The sequence below is a fragment of the Staurois parvus genome, unplaced genomic scaffold (assembly GCF_062004578.1).
Source record: "Staurois parvus isolate SC_StPar_1 unplaced genomic scaffold, SC_StPar_1.0 ptg000415l, whole genome shotgun sequence".
Lineage (NCBI taxonomy): Eukaryota > Metazoa > Chordata > Amphibia > Anura > Ranidae > Staurois > Staurois parvus.
The window spans coordinates 1102454-1120371 of record NW_028318211.1 but is presented as its reverse complement, the minus strand read 5'-3'; the positions used below and the strand labels follow the sequence as shown (position 1 = coordinate 1120371).

At 40.8% G+C, this 17918-nt stretch overlaps 1 protein-coding gene across 1 annotated transcript in view; it reads right to left on the bottom strand.

The window, feature by feature from the left end:
* Positions 1-539: 539 nt before the first annotated feature.
* The window catches only part of METTL17 (methyltransferase like 17), a 47225-nt gene continuing 29846 nt past the window's right edge, over positions 540-17918 (bottom strand). Inside the window, exons 12-14 of the mRNA XM_089687026.1 lie at positions 11382-11474; positions 11086-11273; positions 540-7889 (exon numbers count right to left, since the gene is read on the bottom strand). Of these exons, the coding sequence (XP_089543152.1) occupies positions 7775-7889; positions 11086-11273; positions 11382-11474 (396 nt within the window). The 3' untranslated portion in view covers positions 540-7774. The remainder of the gene's footprint in view (positions 7890-11085; positions 11274-11381; positions 11475-17918) is intronic.

Below are 17918 nucleotides of genomic sequence, written 5' to 3'. Positions count from 1 at the left end.
TTAGTTCTAAAAAAGCAAAGGTAATCGAAAATGCATGATATTGATACTGTTTGGAATTTCCAGCACACCCTCCAACACGTGTTCCTAAGTCTTATAGCAGATATGATGAATGTCTGACTGCCACCATACATAAGCCATACAAGAATCTGCAAACTCATGGCACAACGTCAGCAGCAGTCAATATTGATATAATTCTAGGCAAACACAGGTGTGATACTGATAGGTTCAGAGGCAGGTCTGGGGGGCACCAACAATCCAGCAGATGGCTGGAAGAAGAGGAAGGGGGGGGGGGGTCTGATTTCGCCCTGCATGCGCAAAATTTTTCTATACGTTTTAGCATGGACATATATATTTCAAATGTTTTCAGTCTTTTTAATTATGTAAATGTCAGAAAAATAATACATGGGGAGCCTGAACATGAAGCTTCTTGTTCCAGCACTTTCTTGCAAGGTAAAATGTATATTTTGGTAACTACATTCCATTTTTGGGGACTTTTTAGGTACCCTCAGCAACATACAAAGATACAAAATTCAGAGATATATAAACAATGTAGTTATTTTTATTCCATACAAAAAGCTACAATTAAAAAGTATGCCATAGGTGTCATAAATAAAAGTAAAACTTCATACATCATGCACCCTGTATCAAATTTGTTATATCTAACACAAACCCATCTTTTTACTTTTTAAATACATATTTACATGTCCAAAGATCAGATCTTGGATAGATTCAGATAGGTTACAGAGTAGAAATATATTTCCTCCTCAACATATTTCGCCAGGTACCCGGTTTCCTCGGTAGAGAATACTGGTTTCAGTGCTATATAATAATATTTAATCACTTGAATGTGCAGCCATGTGTACGCGACTATACAATATCCCTAATGGTCCCCAGAGAGATGTCATTAGAGTCTCTTATTACACATTTGGATATAGGGATTTACCACCAATCCAAAATAGTCAGCATTTCACATTTATGTGCGTGAAAATAGACCCAGTCCGTTCCAATGTCTTTCAATCACCTCCAATCCAAATCTCAGCCACCACAAAGGAAGAGACAGTGGTACAGATTGGGATTCAAGCTACTTTACAGAGTCAGTCCTCATGCACACTGTACATTTTTACAGCTGCTGTTTTTGTCTTTAATCAGTGTTTTTTGGCTGGAATACTCAAAAACACACGTCAACTTCCTAGACACCACAGTATACATCAGGGATAACAAGCTTCACACCTCAATATACAGGAAACCCACTGACAGATGCAACTACCTCCACAGTTCTAGCTTTCACCCCCAACACAGAAAACAGGTCATCATACACAGTCGGGCCATCAGATACCACCGAACATGTTCAGACCCGAAAGACAGAGATAAACATCTCAGTACACTAGCAGACTCCTTCCATAAGAAAGGTTACAAGGACAAAACTATCAACACCAGCATAAACACAGCCTTGAGAACCCGAAGAGAAAATCTACTTCAGTACAAAGAGAAAAAAACAAACAACCGTGTACCTCTAGTAACCACATACAACCCGGCACTAGAAGGAATAAGAAAAATAATCAAAGATTTACAACCCATCATAACAGAGGATAGAACGCTGAAAGAAATATTCCAGCAACCCCTAATACAGGCTTTCAGACAACCCCCCCATCCTCAGACATAAACTAATCAGTAGGAAACTTCCTTCTGATTATGATGTCACAAATAATGGAAGCACACCCTGCAATAAGAAACGCTGCAAACTGTGCAACCAAATTAATCCATCAAAAAGTGTCACACACTCAAAAAGGATCTTCAATATCACCGGATCATACAGCTGCACCTTCAGTAATGTTGTGTACATTATCCTGTGCAAAAAATATGGCAAAGGATCTTACGTTGGCGAAACAGGACAGAAGTTGCGAACAAGGATGAATCTGCACAGACATACCATCAAGGAAAATAGAGAAGATGACTTTTGCACACCTGTGGGACACCATTTCACACAACTGGACCACACTGTGGAAGACCTCAATATCTTAACTCTTAAAGGGAATTTCAAAATTATCCAGGAATGGAAAACTTTTGAACTAAGAATGAGATTTCTAATTGATACAAAAGATAACAACCTTAATTTGGACATGGGATTCCCCACTCATTATCCAACAGTTTTATGATCCCCTCTGTGACTGCCCGCCCCCCCCCCTCCGTCTTTGCTTTGGCTCTGTCTGATCTCTAGTCTAATCCTAGGTTTATACCCATTGATGTGTACATTTGTGTGTTTTTTTCAGTTTTCTTTCCCTCAGAGATTGTTTCTTTTAACATTCTGCTAAAACTTTGTGCAGTAGTGCTGCTTGGACCTTGAAGAAGGGGACATACCCCAAAAGTTTGTCCTGAAAATTGTATGTTAGTGCGAATAAAAAAAGTATCATGGACAGTACTCAAGATATGAGGATGTACTCCAAGAAATTGGATTTTACATGTAAGTGAAAAATCAAGCTTGCTTTATCATTTATCACAGGACATCACAGGGCATAGAGCAGCTTTATTATTCCTTACCAACAGGGATGCGCCAAAGCTCTGCTCATGAGGGGAGGGAGACAGGTCAACCACCAATAGGTCCAAAAGAACCTTACAGAGCAGCCTGCCAAACACTGTGACCAAAAGCCCAATCCACAGTGTGAACCGAAGACCGGTTTGCAGACCTGACCAACTGAAACTTTATAACGGATAGCCCAGGAGGAACCCACACTTTTACTAGAATGAGCTGTCACCAGAAAAGGTGAAGCCTTTCCTTTCAAACCATAAGCTTGACAGATATACACACAACCCATCGGTCTGAACAAAAAATACTTACAGATGATGTTACTAAGGCAGCCATAGATAGTACAAAATTCTATAGGGTTGCAGGAAAGAAATTTACACAATTCCCCCATCAACACAGGCAATGCTGACAAGGGAATCCCTCTTGCTGAGACACTAAGTCAGTGATTACTGAAAGCAGCTATTGTAGCCACTAGCGATAATTCAAAATAAATCCAGCACGCTGGTTGTACCAAAGTTGAGCAATCAATCAACTTGGTACATTCAGCCTGCCCATTACACTCCACAGGAACCGGCCGAGATTCGAACTGTCTATGGCTGGCGTAACACAAGCAACGTTAGCACGACAATCTCCCCCCCAAACTATTGTATATTGACAGGGGGACTACCCTCCCGCCATTAGCTGCCAGTGCTGATAGAATACTGGTTTTCCAGAATGACCGTTTGACAGACGTCCAAGGAATGAAAAAGTCTCCAATGTACTGTGAAGGCAGGCCTAGACTTTCAACATGGCTCCTTCATCTGACCTGAAAGAGAAAGGTGCCCAGTAAGGTTCTTAATTATGTCGACCAACGTAGCCCCAAATATGCAGTTACCCTGAAAAAGCAGCACCGCTAGAGCCTTTTTTCGAAGTCTGGTTAGCAGTCCAACATTTGAGACACAGGACCCACCAAAGCACTACCACCCAAACTGAGAGCTTAAAAGAAGTGATGCTGCATCCAAGGATGCATCACAAAGGTATTGCGGCCCCTGGACCAGCTGGTCTCCCAGTTCCACATATGCTTGGGGTACATGACTAGAAGTCAAGGCCTGTTATAAACCCTTTGACCATTCGGTTAGTTTCTGGGATACCAGGGCCATGGCCAACACTGATCGCAACGTTGACCCAACAATGGTGAACATAGAACGTGCCATCAATTCAGCCCTGTGATCCGTGGGAACCACCGGAATCACTATGGCCTCATTGAGCCTCCACCACTGGAGGAGAGGTCTCCTTCTTCAGAAGGGCCTCCTCATAGGGATAGTATACTTTCAAGTGTATGGGAAGTACAAACGGATGCTTTGATTGCTCCCAATCCCTATAGACAAATTTGTCAAAATATGTGGGTAAAGAAAAACTTTAGCAGCCCAAGACGGCTTGTATGTACCAAAAGGGACAGGCACTACAAACACCCCAGTGGAATCCTCAATTTTAAGCATCTCCTGCATTGATGTGATGACAGTGGTGACCAATGCCCTCTCTTGTGAAAAGATTGAGGCAGAGGAACTGCTCTCCTCATCCGAGGATACTGGGGATGCGTCATCGGGATCTGCAGCAAATGCAGTACCCCCAGCAGTGGAGCCCATCTCGGGCTCAGCGATGTCAGAGGATGAGGGTGATGGATGGGGTTGTTTCTTGATTGCCTTGTGGCCAAGAAAGAGAGAGAGAGAGGGGGGGTGGCGAGAGAGAGAGAGGGGGGGAGAGAGAGGGGGGGGAGAGAGAGAAGAACTATGCAGAAATAACTGGCTGGCCTATAGCAGAGATGGGGTTCTATCCTTAGAGAGAACGGCCCAGAGGAAGTGCCAAGTTTTTTTTCTGCCTGGTGTGCTATTCCTGTAGGTAGTGCTAAAAAACCCTGTTTGGTCAAGGCAAAAGGAGAAAGGCTGTGTCCGTCAATGAACGTAAGTGAAATCGACAATCTTTTTTGTGGTTTTAGTTAAACATTTCAAAGCATAAAGTGCTAAGGGGGAAACTCCAGAATTCCAACTTATGCAACCGCGCAATAAGCTCACCAGCCCCATATTCGAAAAAGCCCACAAACATTCCCTCATTCAAATCAGTGGGGGTGCTCCTTCATTGGGAAGGGATCTTTGAGTCCAACTTTGATGGCTTGGAGCCCAGGGACATCTTACGGTACTGAAACTGAGGTTTCGAGCTAGAAGCCAAGGCCTGAGAGAGCAAAAGAAATGTGTCATAGAAGGAGTACAAGTAGAGGAACAGTGGACTTTTGAGTCAAGGTCCTACCCTTCATCCTAAGTGGTAAAAGAGAACTCTTATCACCCAAAATCTTCTGAATATCTTATCTAAGGCTGGCCCGAACAAATGTTGTTTGTGAAACTGAAAACTAACCAACAGTTTTTTGCAGGGTAGATCTGCAGGGCAACTTTTTAGCCAAAGAATCCTACACATGTGAATAGACTCTTGCCCAATTCAGAATCCTTGCCTGTGGAGTGTAACTCTCTCGACAAACATTTTGCTCCAACTCTTTAGGCTCAGGCAGACTGCACTAGCTGCAACCGTCGGCTGCAAGGCAGCACTTACCAAGGAAAGAGATGCTTTGAACAAAACTAAACATATGGCCTGCCAACTCCAAAATAATGGGACTTGTGCAAATAGCAATCATAGTCAACCAAGAGGACACTGTCCACATGCAACCAACAGGTGTGCTTACGTGACCAAAGCCTGCCCTGTGTCCCGACAACATTGCTGCTGCCAGACACCTCTACTAACAAAATGGCCACTGCCATGATGAACCACCACCTTAAGACATCAGCGCAGTGCCTACTTTCAATTGGTGTGGAGGGCAGAATCACACATTCTGCTCTAGCCCTGCCTCCACACCATACCGAGTGGCATGAAAAACTCACCATTTCTAGGAGTGCAGTAGGTTAGTGATAATGCATAGAAAAAAAAAACAGCAGCCAATTAGAGCCCTGCAGCCCAGCACATCAGACAGTGAAAAATAAATAATAACTGCAGCATCTATATCAGAGGCATCTATCCTGCTTTCAGCCAGAATTCAACCCCTCAATACATCCACCAAAGAAGGGGAGAGCAGGAGGGGCACAATTGTCAACAGGTACCAGTAGGCTACCAAAGACACTTGCCAATGCTAAAGGTCTTGTATTCTCATACAAGTCTACAAGAAAGCAAAGATGGGCACTGATATGAGGCACTGATGGGCACTGGCAGGCAGCACGGATGAGCACTGACAGCTGGCATTGATGGGCACTGACAGGTGGCACTGCTGGGGCTACACTGATCATCAGGGCACACTGATCATCAGTGCCCTGATGATCAGTGTACATTTCCCCTCCGAGGAATGCCGATTACCGACTCTCCTCTCGATCTGCCAGCGTGACAGCTCATGAGGAGAGAAATGCCGATAACCAGCATTTCCCTATTTACATGTGATCAGCTGTAATTGGACACAGCTGATCACATGACCGAGCCGACATCTTCGGCTCTTTCTGTTGATCGGTGATCCACTGTGTCCAAGGGAGACAGCGCACCACCGATTGCCGCGCTGCGCACTCCCGGAGCCGCGCACGCGCAGTTAGAGTGGGAGGACGTCATATGATGTCCTCCCAGAACGAGAGAACCGCCTTGCGCCCGTCATTATCTTATATGGCGGAGAGAGGCGGTTAAAAAAAAAAAAATAAATCATAAACCTGGATCAGAAATCTAGACATATAGTATGTAGTGTTCAGTTTTAGGCACTTTCTACCTATGATAGCTTGATACTCAATTGTCATATCATAAACATCAGACTTCACAATGCATTTATTTTACACTATGCACTATTTTATGGCTCACATCTGGGGTGAAGACCAGCCAGAGAGGGATCATCTTGACACAATTGGCCAGCCTGAACATGTGCTGCAATGTATGAGAACCAAGAATCCTGGTTTTATGCAAACACATTTTCACAAAATATACAAGGGTGTAAAGTGGTGAGCAAAGGGTTAATTCAGAATCTTTAGTGTTAACATGGGGATTTATATATAATTATATTATATACACTGCATTCTTAAAGTATTCACCCTTCACTTTTTTCAATTTTTTTTATATTGCAGCCTGATACTGCAGTTGTTTAAATTATTTTTTTTTCTCATAATGACAAAGTGAAAACATCATTTTAGAAATATCTGTGAATTTATTAAAAAGAAAAAAACTGAAATATCACATTGGCATAAATATTCAGACCCTTTCCAATAATAAATATGGGGGCCATACAAACTACTGAGTACCATTTGAGTTGCTGCAATGAAATTTCAGCAAAATGGACTAGCCTGCTGCATCAGTTTTTCACTTTGATTTTCGGGGTGTCTTTGAATTCAGTCCTCTGTAGGTTGATAATTTTCATCAAACAATGGGGCATCCTTACCTTCTTAACACATTACTCAGTCCATTTCAGTATAGATATCCAGTATGAGATTTTTCCCCATTGAGATCTGATGTGTTTTCAAAGTGTTCTTTTAATTTTTTTGAGCAGTGTATATGCGCCATCAGTATGTTGAGACACATAGCACTTAGACTCGTTACGGTAGAGCACAGATCTGAATACCAAAGTATTATATAAATTGCTTCAATGCACTAAAGGCTGGTAGATTTAAAACAATGTTCACAATTATTTGAAGTTTCCTACTTTAGATAGAAAAGCAGGCAATTGATATTAAATTGATATTTAAACATTTGTATACAGATCTCCAGAAGTTTTTTTTCCTTTAGAAAAACATTTCTTATAACAGAAATTTTGAAGGCAACATGAAATATTTTGTCTGTGGCTCAATGAGCGCTTATGTGCTCAAATGCCAGTACAACTGTTTATCACAGTTATAACAGCTGAAGAAAATAGATGCATGTCATCACTTCCACCAGCATGGGGAGGTATAGGACTTTTATCTGTTGTCTTCCAAACCCTGCATATACAGTATGCCATGCCATAGGAAACAAAATATATTCAAGTTGTGCTGACTGAGGAAAAATATTTCAACTGTTTTCAGTTATCTTTTGCACAGCTAAGAGAGGGCAGTGTGCCTTACATAATCTCTGCCACCATATCATGGATTATCAGGCAAAAACACAACTCACAGGTACACTGTCTGCAGCCTGACAAATATAAATTGGACTGTCCAAGAGAACCTGGAAAGTTACAATTCTGCAATTCAAAGATCTACTAAAACAAATTGGTACTTTCTTCTCCCATTATCATAAATCATCTGTCTTCTCATTTTCAGATTTGCCAGGATCAGAAGTTGAGTTAGAAATCAGTGCAGGTAGACGGTCTCCCCATTCACATGTCCTAGCACACCGGTACAGATCCCTAAGAATAGATAATTAACATTATTCAATACTGGGCCAATTCTGGCACTTCTCACATACATGTAAAATCAGCACTTTTTTGTTAGATTACTTAGAACCCCCTTTCATTATACATTTCTTAAGCAGAGGCCCTAGAGAATAAAATGGTGGGTGTTGCATTATTTTTTTTTTTAATGTCATATGGTATTTGCGCAGTGGTTTTTCAAACAAATTTTTTTTGGAGAAAATACACTTTAGTGAATTTAACTGAAAACAAATACAATACTGTATATTGCCCAATTCTTTTGTAAAATATATACGATTACACAGAGTAAATAGATATAAAACAGGTCATGCTTTAAAATTGCGTATGCCCATGGATGTAGCTGGCCAGCTAAGACCAGTCCTAGGTTGCTAATATGGTTCACATATATGTGTATACCAAACCTGCCAATGACCTCAGTACAGTGTATATGTGCATATGTTAAAGCCAAAAGCAGAATCATTGCTGTAATCTATGTCTTTGAATGTTATATGACATTTATATATTCATTGTGTTAGCAGAAGCAGAAAAGGAAAATATGCCTTTAAGAGTTAGTATAGAGCTGAACCAATCACAGACAGCCTCACACTGTACAGAGCCTTAACCAATCCCAGCCAGTTTCACATTTATGCCTGTGTAAAACTCCCTGCTAGAATATTCTAGAGACACATGCTCACCAGACAGAGGAGGAAACAGACAAAGTTCCAATCAGAGAAGCTCCATGGAGGCAGAGAAGGCCAAATAGGTATTTAATGCACTTGTGTGTTCCTCTATGGTTTAACAGTGCAGGTAGATCTGTGTCTAAAAACTGTTGTGTGTGTTTACTTGTAGTTCCACCGAATCAAGTCACTGTAGAGTAATCATAATCGATACAATCTACCAAATTTAACGAATTAATTTAACAACATAAACTAACGAATCTATCGAGATAAGCTATTGAATCAACCCAATGTAATACGAATTAAACCATTGTAATATGAAAGAAACAAGCCATTGTAAGCAGTGTTATATGAAGAAGATTGAAGTTATTAAAGAAGTTAACTAAAGTATTCGGTGTGCTCTTTAAACCTACTGCATCCATAGAGCGGCATTGGAGGAATTACAGAGTAAAGTCAGTCTAATCAAACAAAGAAACAGCAATTGCATAATTTTTCTAATGCCACAGCGCACAAGGCACCAAAGGGTGCTGCGCCTGCCACAATGGAAGCCTCCAAACGAAGGTGCCTAAAATATCTGCTTTAAAAAACTTTACAGGTTATCAGTTTAGAGTTACACAGGAGGTCTGGTGCTAGAATTATTGCTTCCACTCTGACACTCGAGACAATAACTCACATGTGTGGTGCGATCACAGTTTACATACGCATGCTGTACTTGTATACGCGTTCGCATTTGTGCATGAGCAATGGGGGACAGGAACGCTTTAAAACATTTTTTTTTAATAGTCATTTTGTTTAAAACTTTTTTTTTTTTTTTTTTTTTTTACACTGTCCTTTTAATTTTTCAGTTTTATTGCCATGATAGCATGGGCTGTGACAGGTCATCCTTATGGAAAGTCTATTCTATCTCTCATCTTTATGGAAAGTCTGTTCTATAATAAAGCATACCTGTAGGTAAAATGAATATCTCCTAAACATGCACCGTGCACAGATAGTTATTCTCTTTTTTTTCCAGCTCCTTCAGAGCTGTTTGCCATGGCCTGGGACTCCCACCAATGCATGGTCCGGCCTGTCAGCGCACCACTGGAAGACTTTGTTTTAAGGTAAGTTTTATGCATACTAGCACATTACGACATTACCTTGCAGAGGACTTTTTTTTTCCCTTTACTGCGGTTTACTATTACTTTAACCAGTGCTGCTACAGGGTGGGACGGGTGCGCAAAATCATATATATATAATTTTGCAGTTCCGAGTAGGGGGGCACGCGGGCCCTACCTGTGCAGCCATTCGCAGCCTCGGCTGTCAATCAACGAGTCCCAGACAGTGATTACTCGCTGGCACCCGGTGATCGCCAAGTATCTCCGACGGGGGAGAGACCTGTATGTAAACAATACAGATCTCTCCCCTGTCAGCTCCAGCACACTGCTTTGTATAGCTCTGCATATCAGAGCCATACAGTGTGCTTACAGTGAAGCACACACACAGCCCACACAGCAAAACAGCACAGTTAACCCTTTGATTGTCCCAGATGTTAACCCCTTCATGCCCAGTGCCATTAGTACAGTGTCAGTCTTTTTTTCTTTTTTATCACTGATCACTGTATTGGTGTCACTGGGGATGTCAATGATACCAAGTCAGTTCCCCCCAGTGGTGTCAGAATGCCTGCCACAGTCCCACTATAAGTCACTGATCGCTGCCATTACTAGTGAAAAAAAAAAAAAAAAATATTCCAGTATATATACCACCATTTGTAAACACTATAACTTTCACGTAAACCAAATGATTTACATGTATTGGGATTTTTTTTAGCAAAGACATGTAGCAGAATACATTTTGGCCTAAATTTATTACAAAATTTGATTTTTAGAATTTTTTTACTGGACATGTTTAATAGCAGAAAGTCAAAAAGATTGTCGGTCTTTTTTTATTTATAGCGCAAAAAAATAAAAAACGCACAGGCAATCAAATACCACTTGAGGAATGCTCTATGTGTGGGGAAAAAAAAAGGGACGTAAATTTTATTTGCCTACAGCAAGACCACGCAATTTTCATTTAAAGTAACACAGAGCCATATTGCAAAAAATGGCCTGGTCAGGAAGGGTGGTAAATCCTATGGAGGGCAAGTGGTTAAAGGCAGAGAAACAAAAGACCGAAACCGGGTATGACGAAATCTACATCACGTCTGGTTTTTGATTTCATAGAGAGAAAGGAACAATGCAATACCGCCAGTTGGAGTGGTCCCAGGCTCCCCGATTGAATGGGAGAGCCTGAGAAAGGTGGCGGTTGGAGGGGTGACCACCCCCTTGCAACACCTGTAGAAGTGATTGAGTGGTTAAAGTGGAATTAGCGCATGGTGTTCATAATAATTTCAAAATCTGTGCTTCTCCAAAAGCTTTGAAAAATATAAAATTCTACATATAGATATCTGAATTTTCAAACAGGTGGAAATAAGAACTGAGCAAGCACAGAAATTGAGAAGACAGCCTCTACAAGCTTAGAGTCATGGCCATGAAACATACTTTCCATGTTTCTTGGGTGTTATGACATCATGGTGTAGCTTCCCATCAGGTCCACATGTGTGGCAATGCACATGGCGTGGCCTTCGCAGCACAGGTCCAGTTACACGTGGCCACTGGTTGCCATTTTCTTCCACAGTGCCACGGGAAAACACCAGAAAGGAAAACGTCTCCCAGCTCTGTGGTGGGTTCTGTGGTGAAAAAAAAAGCAGGAAGAAGACATGATACAAAATAAAGCAAAGAAGAACAACATAAAAACTGTATAAGAAACATATAGGCACAGAGTTTGTTATTCTCACCCATCTCAGTGGTAATGATTGGTACTGCTGCACAAAGTTACAGGGTACCATGGAATTTTCAGCCAGTCTTGGACATTCCAGTTGATGAGGACACTAGTAAAGTAAAGAAAGTTACAAAGGAAACGTGACAGGATCTCTCTGGTGAAACCCAGAATCCTATAACAGCCAAAAGGTGCTTCATCATCCTCCCTCATACAATCTGGCAGCACAGTGGCTTAGTGGCTTGCAGCATCAGGGGTTACTGTTCTGAATTTTGGTCAGGAAACCAGCTGTATGTTCACCCTGTATTTGTATGGATTTTCTCCAGGTACTCGGTTTTCCTCCCACACTCCAATGCTGTTTGTGGGCATGCATGTCAGAAAGGACCCTACTTTGTAAAGACCTTGAGAACAGGGACTGATGTGAATGTATAGTATGTAAAGCACTGTGTAAATTGTCAGCCCTATATAAATACTTGCAGGAGTGTGGAAATATTTTTAAAAAACTACTTGTCCAAGGACTAAATCAAGGTTCCAATCTGCTTGTCCTGATTAGAAAAAAAAAAAAAAATTGGCCAGGGTGGAAAACACAATGGGTTGATGTTTTTTATTAGGCAAAAGGGTGCTTTTAGAAATGTCTGGGGCTTTTAAAAATAAAAGGGGCTTTATGGCGACTTAAACTGCTATAATATTTTTTATATAACAGTGTGTGTGCAGCAGTTATTTTGGGGAAAAATACACTTTTTTGAATTTTAATGCAAAAAAAACCCCCAAAAAACAAAAACATAATAAACCCAATTTTTTGGTAAAATATAAAAGATGATTTTACTCTGAGTAAAGCGGCAACATACAAACATAAATTTTACTACTCATAGGCGACACTTTAAGTCATTACAGGTTACCACCCTAGATTTACAGGGGAGGTCTGGCGTTAGAATTATTGCCCATGAGCGGATAGTCTCACTGATGCATCACGTGTGGACGGGCGCAATGTTTTACATTATTTAAACTCTGTCACTTTAAATTTTTTTTCTTTTTTTGATCACTTTTATTGCTGTCACAAGGAATGTAAACTTTCCTTGTACCAGCAATAGGCAGTGACAGATGCTCTTTATTAAGAGATCTGGGGTCAATAAGACCCCAGTTACCTCCTCTGCTCTTAAAAGCATTTGATCAAACAAGATCAGTATGATCAAATGCTTTCCATTTTAAAAATGTATTAAGGGGGCTGCTGCACACAGAGTGTGCATAAAGGTAAAAAAACCTCGAACCCTTACAACCACTTTAAATACAATGACAGCATTAAAAAAAAAAAAAAAATACATTTACAAAATAGGGAAAAAAGGATTTTTTATTTTTACATTTTTCACGCTATACTTAAAAAAATGTTAATATTAAAACAGTGTACGAAATAAAATCCTTATATTTATAAATGAAACAGCGAAAAATAGACCTTCATACAAATTTAGTGAATCACAAAACATAAATGTTCCATAATCATTGGTGCAGATCTCTGTCAAAAAATCTTCAGGAAAGACACCCCAAAACCACTTGTGATTAAACCACTTGTGATTAAAGCTGAGGATTCTAAAAATGGAATACTCAAACACACAGGTCAACTTCCTAGACACCACAGTATACATCAGGGATGATACGCTTCACACCTCAATATACAGGAAACCCACCGACAGATGCAACTACCTCCACAGTTCCAGCTTCCACCCCCAACACACAAAACGTGCCATCATACACAGTCAGGCCATCAGATACCACCGAATATGTTCTGACCCAAGAGACAGAGATACACATCTCGGGACACTAGCAGACGCCTTCCATAAGAAAGGTTACAAGGACAAAACTATCAACACCAGCATAACCACAGCCTTGAGAACCCGAAGGGAAAATCTGCTTCAGTACAAAGAGAAAAAAACAAACAACCGTGTACCTCTAGTAACCACATACAACCCGGCACTAGAAGGGATAAGAAAAATAATCAAAGATTTACAACCCATCATAACAGAGGATGGAACTCTGAAAGAAATATTCCAGCAACCCCCAATACTGGCTTTCAGACAACCCCCCAACCTCAGAAATAAACTAATCAGTAGGAAACTTCCTTCTGATTATGATGCCACAAATAATGGAAGCAAACCCTGCAATAAGAAACGCTGCAAGCTGTGCAACCAAATCAATCCATCAAAAAGTGTCAGACACTCAAAAGGGATCTTCAGTATCTCCGGATCATACAGCTGCACCTCCAGTAATGTTGTATACCTTATCCAGTGCAGAAAATGCAGCAAAGGATCTTATGTTGGTGAAACAGGACAGAGGTTGCAAACACGGATGAATTTACACAGACATACCATCAAGGAACATAAAGAAGATGACCTCTGCACACCTGTAGGACACCATTTCTCACAACCAGGCCACAATATGGAAGACCTCAATATTTTAGTTCTGAAAGGAAAATTTAAATCCATCCAGGAAAGAAAAACATTTGAACTAAGAATGATAATTCTATTTGACACTAAAGATAACGGTCTTAATTTGGACATGGGATTCCTCAACCACTATCCGACAGCTTTATGACTATCTATTAGCTAAAACTTGACCCCCTCTGTGTGAGTGTTGTATCCCCCCTCCCCCCCTCACTTTTGATGTATCTTATCTGTAGCCCTTTTTTTTTTTTTTTTTTTTTTTTCTCTCAATCCATTCTAACATTCTGCTTAAACTTTGTGATTTTTAATAGTACTGTTTAGACCTTGAAGAAGGGGACATACCCCGAAAGCTTGTCCTCAAAATTGTATGTTAGTGCAAATAAAAAAAGTATCACGGACAGTACTCAATTGTTTCTGTCGCAAATGCACTAATACGGCTACAATCACCTCAAGCAAAATGGAAGATACTGCATATAGCCGCATAAAGAAGCAGTTAACCAACCTAATCACAAAGGAAACACAGATCAACAGTGATATTTTCTTTCTCTCAAGATGCAAAAAGAGGAATCTCATACCACAAGGCCTGCGGATTAAAAATCCTTGCGTAAATACAATCAACTCTCCTTATGCAGAAGGACTTTGCAAACGCACCAGTGAGAGATTAAGGAATCACCTCATTCACAAACTGTATGGAAAAAGGGTAACTATCAGGATACAGAAGCAATCTTTGTTTGAAACCCTAACATCATTGGACCCTACCAACATTAACCAAATCAAGAATGAATTGGAAACTTTACAAAGACAAACACAAAAACTTGCCATGAATGGGAAACAAAAAAAACTTCAGAAGCTACACCAAGAGCAGACCTTTTGGATACAACCTAAACATAAAAGCAACCCAACATCTATACCTCTTACCATCAGTGACCTGGAATCTAATCGGGAATCCCAAGGTATCCCTTGTGTAAATGCTGACCCGACTGAAAATGTGGATATTACAGAGGAACTTGGAATCATCAACTTGTCAAATCATAAACTTTCTGAACCAGAATTAACTATCCTCTCCAAAGGCCTTACATTCTGCCCAACCACCAAATTGGATCATTTACAAGTATTGTCAGATATGGAGGATTTCTTCAGGAGACTAAGGCTCAAAGAATATTTCCACAATAATGAAAGGAATCCTAGGACAATGGAGTGCTACACAAAGAAAAAGAACAGCTGCTTCACACCTCCACAAGGACGCAACCCCAAACTGGACACCTATATTGATAGCTTCAGATTGCGAGCTACATCCCTGATATCCACCCAGCAAAAGAAAATTCTGTACAATCTTTCACCACTAGAGCGAAGGGCTATACACGATTTGCGCAACAATCAGGCCATCACCATCAAACCAGCGGACAAAGGGGGAGCAGTTGTTGTGATGGATACAAACAAATACATACAAGAAGGCCAGAGGCAGCTGGAAAATGCCATCTACTATAAAAAACTGGATTATGATCCAACCCAGGACTTTACAAAGCAATTAAAAGGTCTCATTAAAACACTTCCAGCCCACCTACGTTCAGAACTTATAAATGCGATTCCGGATCATCCAGAAATCGGGGACTTCTACATGCTGCCCAAAGTCCACAAGCCAGGAAATCCAGGCAGACCCATCATAACAGGTATGAATACACTCACCGAACAAATCTCAGGCTTTGTAGAAAAAATTTTAAAACCGTTAGTCATGAATACTGCTAGTTTCCTGCAAGACACAACTGACTTTCTGAACAAGATCAACAACATCCAGCAATTACCATCTAATACACTTCTAGTGACTATGGATGTAGTATCCCTGTATAGTAATATCCCTCACAAGGATGGATTAGCTGCATGTCACAGATCCTTATCATCCTCACCAAACAACAAATACACTGCTGAGGATGTTACACAGCTCATTGAATTCATACTTACACACAACTACTTTGCTTTCAATAAGGACATCTATCTTCAATGTATGGGCACTGCGATGGGAAGTAAAATGGCACCCCAATATGCAAATTTATTTATGGCTGACATGGAGGAACAATTCCTGAACAGCATGGAACAAAAACCATACAGATACTTTCGCTATATTGATGATATTTTCATCATATGGACGGAAGGTGAAGAAAATCTAAAACAATTTTACTCATTGATGAACACTTTTCATCCATCAATCAAACTAAAAATGGAATACTCAAACACACAGGTCAACTTCCTAGACACCACAGTATACATCAGGGATGATACGCTTCACACCTCAATATACAGGAAACCCACCGACAGATGCAACTACCTCCACAGTTCCAGCTTCCACCCCCAACACACGAAACGTGCCATCATACACAGTCAGGCCATCAGATACCACCGAATATGTTCTGACCCAAGAGACAGAGATACACATCTCGGGACACTAGCAGACTCCTTCCATAAGAAAGGTTACAAGGACAAAACTATCAACACCAGCATAACCACAGCCTTGAGAACCCGAAGGGAAAATCTGCTTCAGTACAAAGAGAAAAAAACAAACAACCGTGTACCTCTAGTAACCACATACAACCCGGCACTAGAAGGGATAAGAAAAATAATCAAAGATTTACAACCCATCATAACAGAGGATGGAACTCTGAAAGAAATATTCCAGCAACCCCCAATACTGGCTTTCAGACAACCCCCCAACCTCAGAAATAAACTAATCAGTAGGAAACTTCCTTCTGATTATGATGCCACAAATAATGGAAGCAAACCCTGCAATAAGAAACGCTGCAAGCTGTGCAACCAAATCAATCCATCAAAAAGTGTCAGACACTCAAAAGGGATCTTCAGTATCTCCGGATCATACAGCTGCACCTCCAGTAATGTTGTATACCTTATCCAGTGCAGAAAATGCAGCAAAGGATCTTATGTTGGTGAAACAGGACAGAGGTTGCAAACACGGATGAATTTACACAGACATACCATCAAGGAACATAAAGAAGATGACCTCTGCACACCTGTAGGACACCATTTCTCACAACCAGGCCACAATATGGAAGACCTCAATATTTTAGTTCTGAAAGGAAAATTTAAATCCATCCAGGAAAGAAAAACATTTGAACTAAGAATGATAATTCTATTTGACACTAAAGATAACGGTCTTAATTTGGACATGGGATTCCTCAACCACTATCCGACAGCTTTATGACTATCTATTAGCTAAAACTTGACCCCCTCTGTGTGAGTGTTGTATCCCCCCTCCCCCCCTCACTTTTGATGTATCTTATCTGTAGCCCTTTTTTTTTTTTTTCTCTCAATCCATTCTAACATTCTGCTTAAACTTTGTGATTTTTAATAGTACTGTTTAGACCTTGAAGAAGGGGACATACCCCGAAAGCTTGTCCTCAAAATTGTATGTTAGTGCAAATAAAAAAAGTATCACGGACAGTACTCAAATGCTTTTAGGAAACTTCCACCTATCACCCGTGCACACCAACATCAAATACACTCACCAGATTTTGGTGAATGAAAAGCCTTTAAGGATTTTTGGGAAATCCTAAACCCTCTTTGCATCAGATCAATAGTAGCCTGCCCCACCAGATATGTATCTTCTCCCAGGTCCTCACCGTAGTATCCTTGTTTACTCCACCGTATCAGAGAAAAAAACTTATATAGTGTAATATTGCCAGATAGATATTATAACAGAAGACAGAATCCAGGCCACTCACAATTTTTCCAACTTGTAAAAGGCGCATTTATTTAAGCCAACACCAGCCTGATATTAAGAACCAGCAAACAGCCACAAAATCCAGGATTCTCACATCAATAAAAGCCAGTAAGAGCAGAGGAACAGCAGAAGACCAGTCTAAATCCCTCAAAAATGGCCGCTTTGAATGCACCGCCTGGCGTGCGCTCCACTCACCGGAAGTGACGTCAGACGTCGGATGTGTGGACCGGAATTGCGGCAACGCGTTTCGCCCCTCCCACAGGGCGTTCTCAAGACCAAGGTCTTCTTAAGGTCTTGAGAACGCCCTGTTCCGGTCCACACATCCGACATCTGATGTCATTCCGGTGAGTGGAGCGCACGCCAGGCGGTGCATTCCAGCGGCCATTTTTGA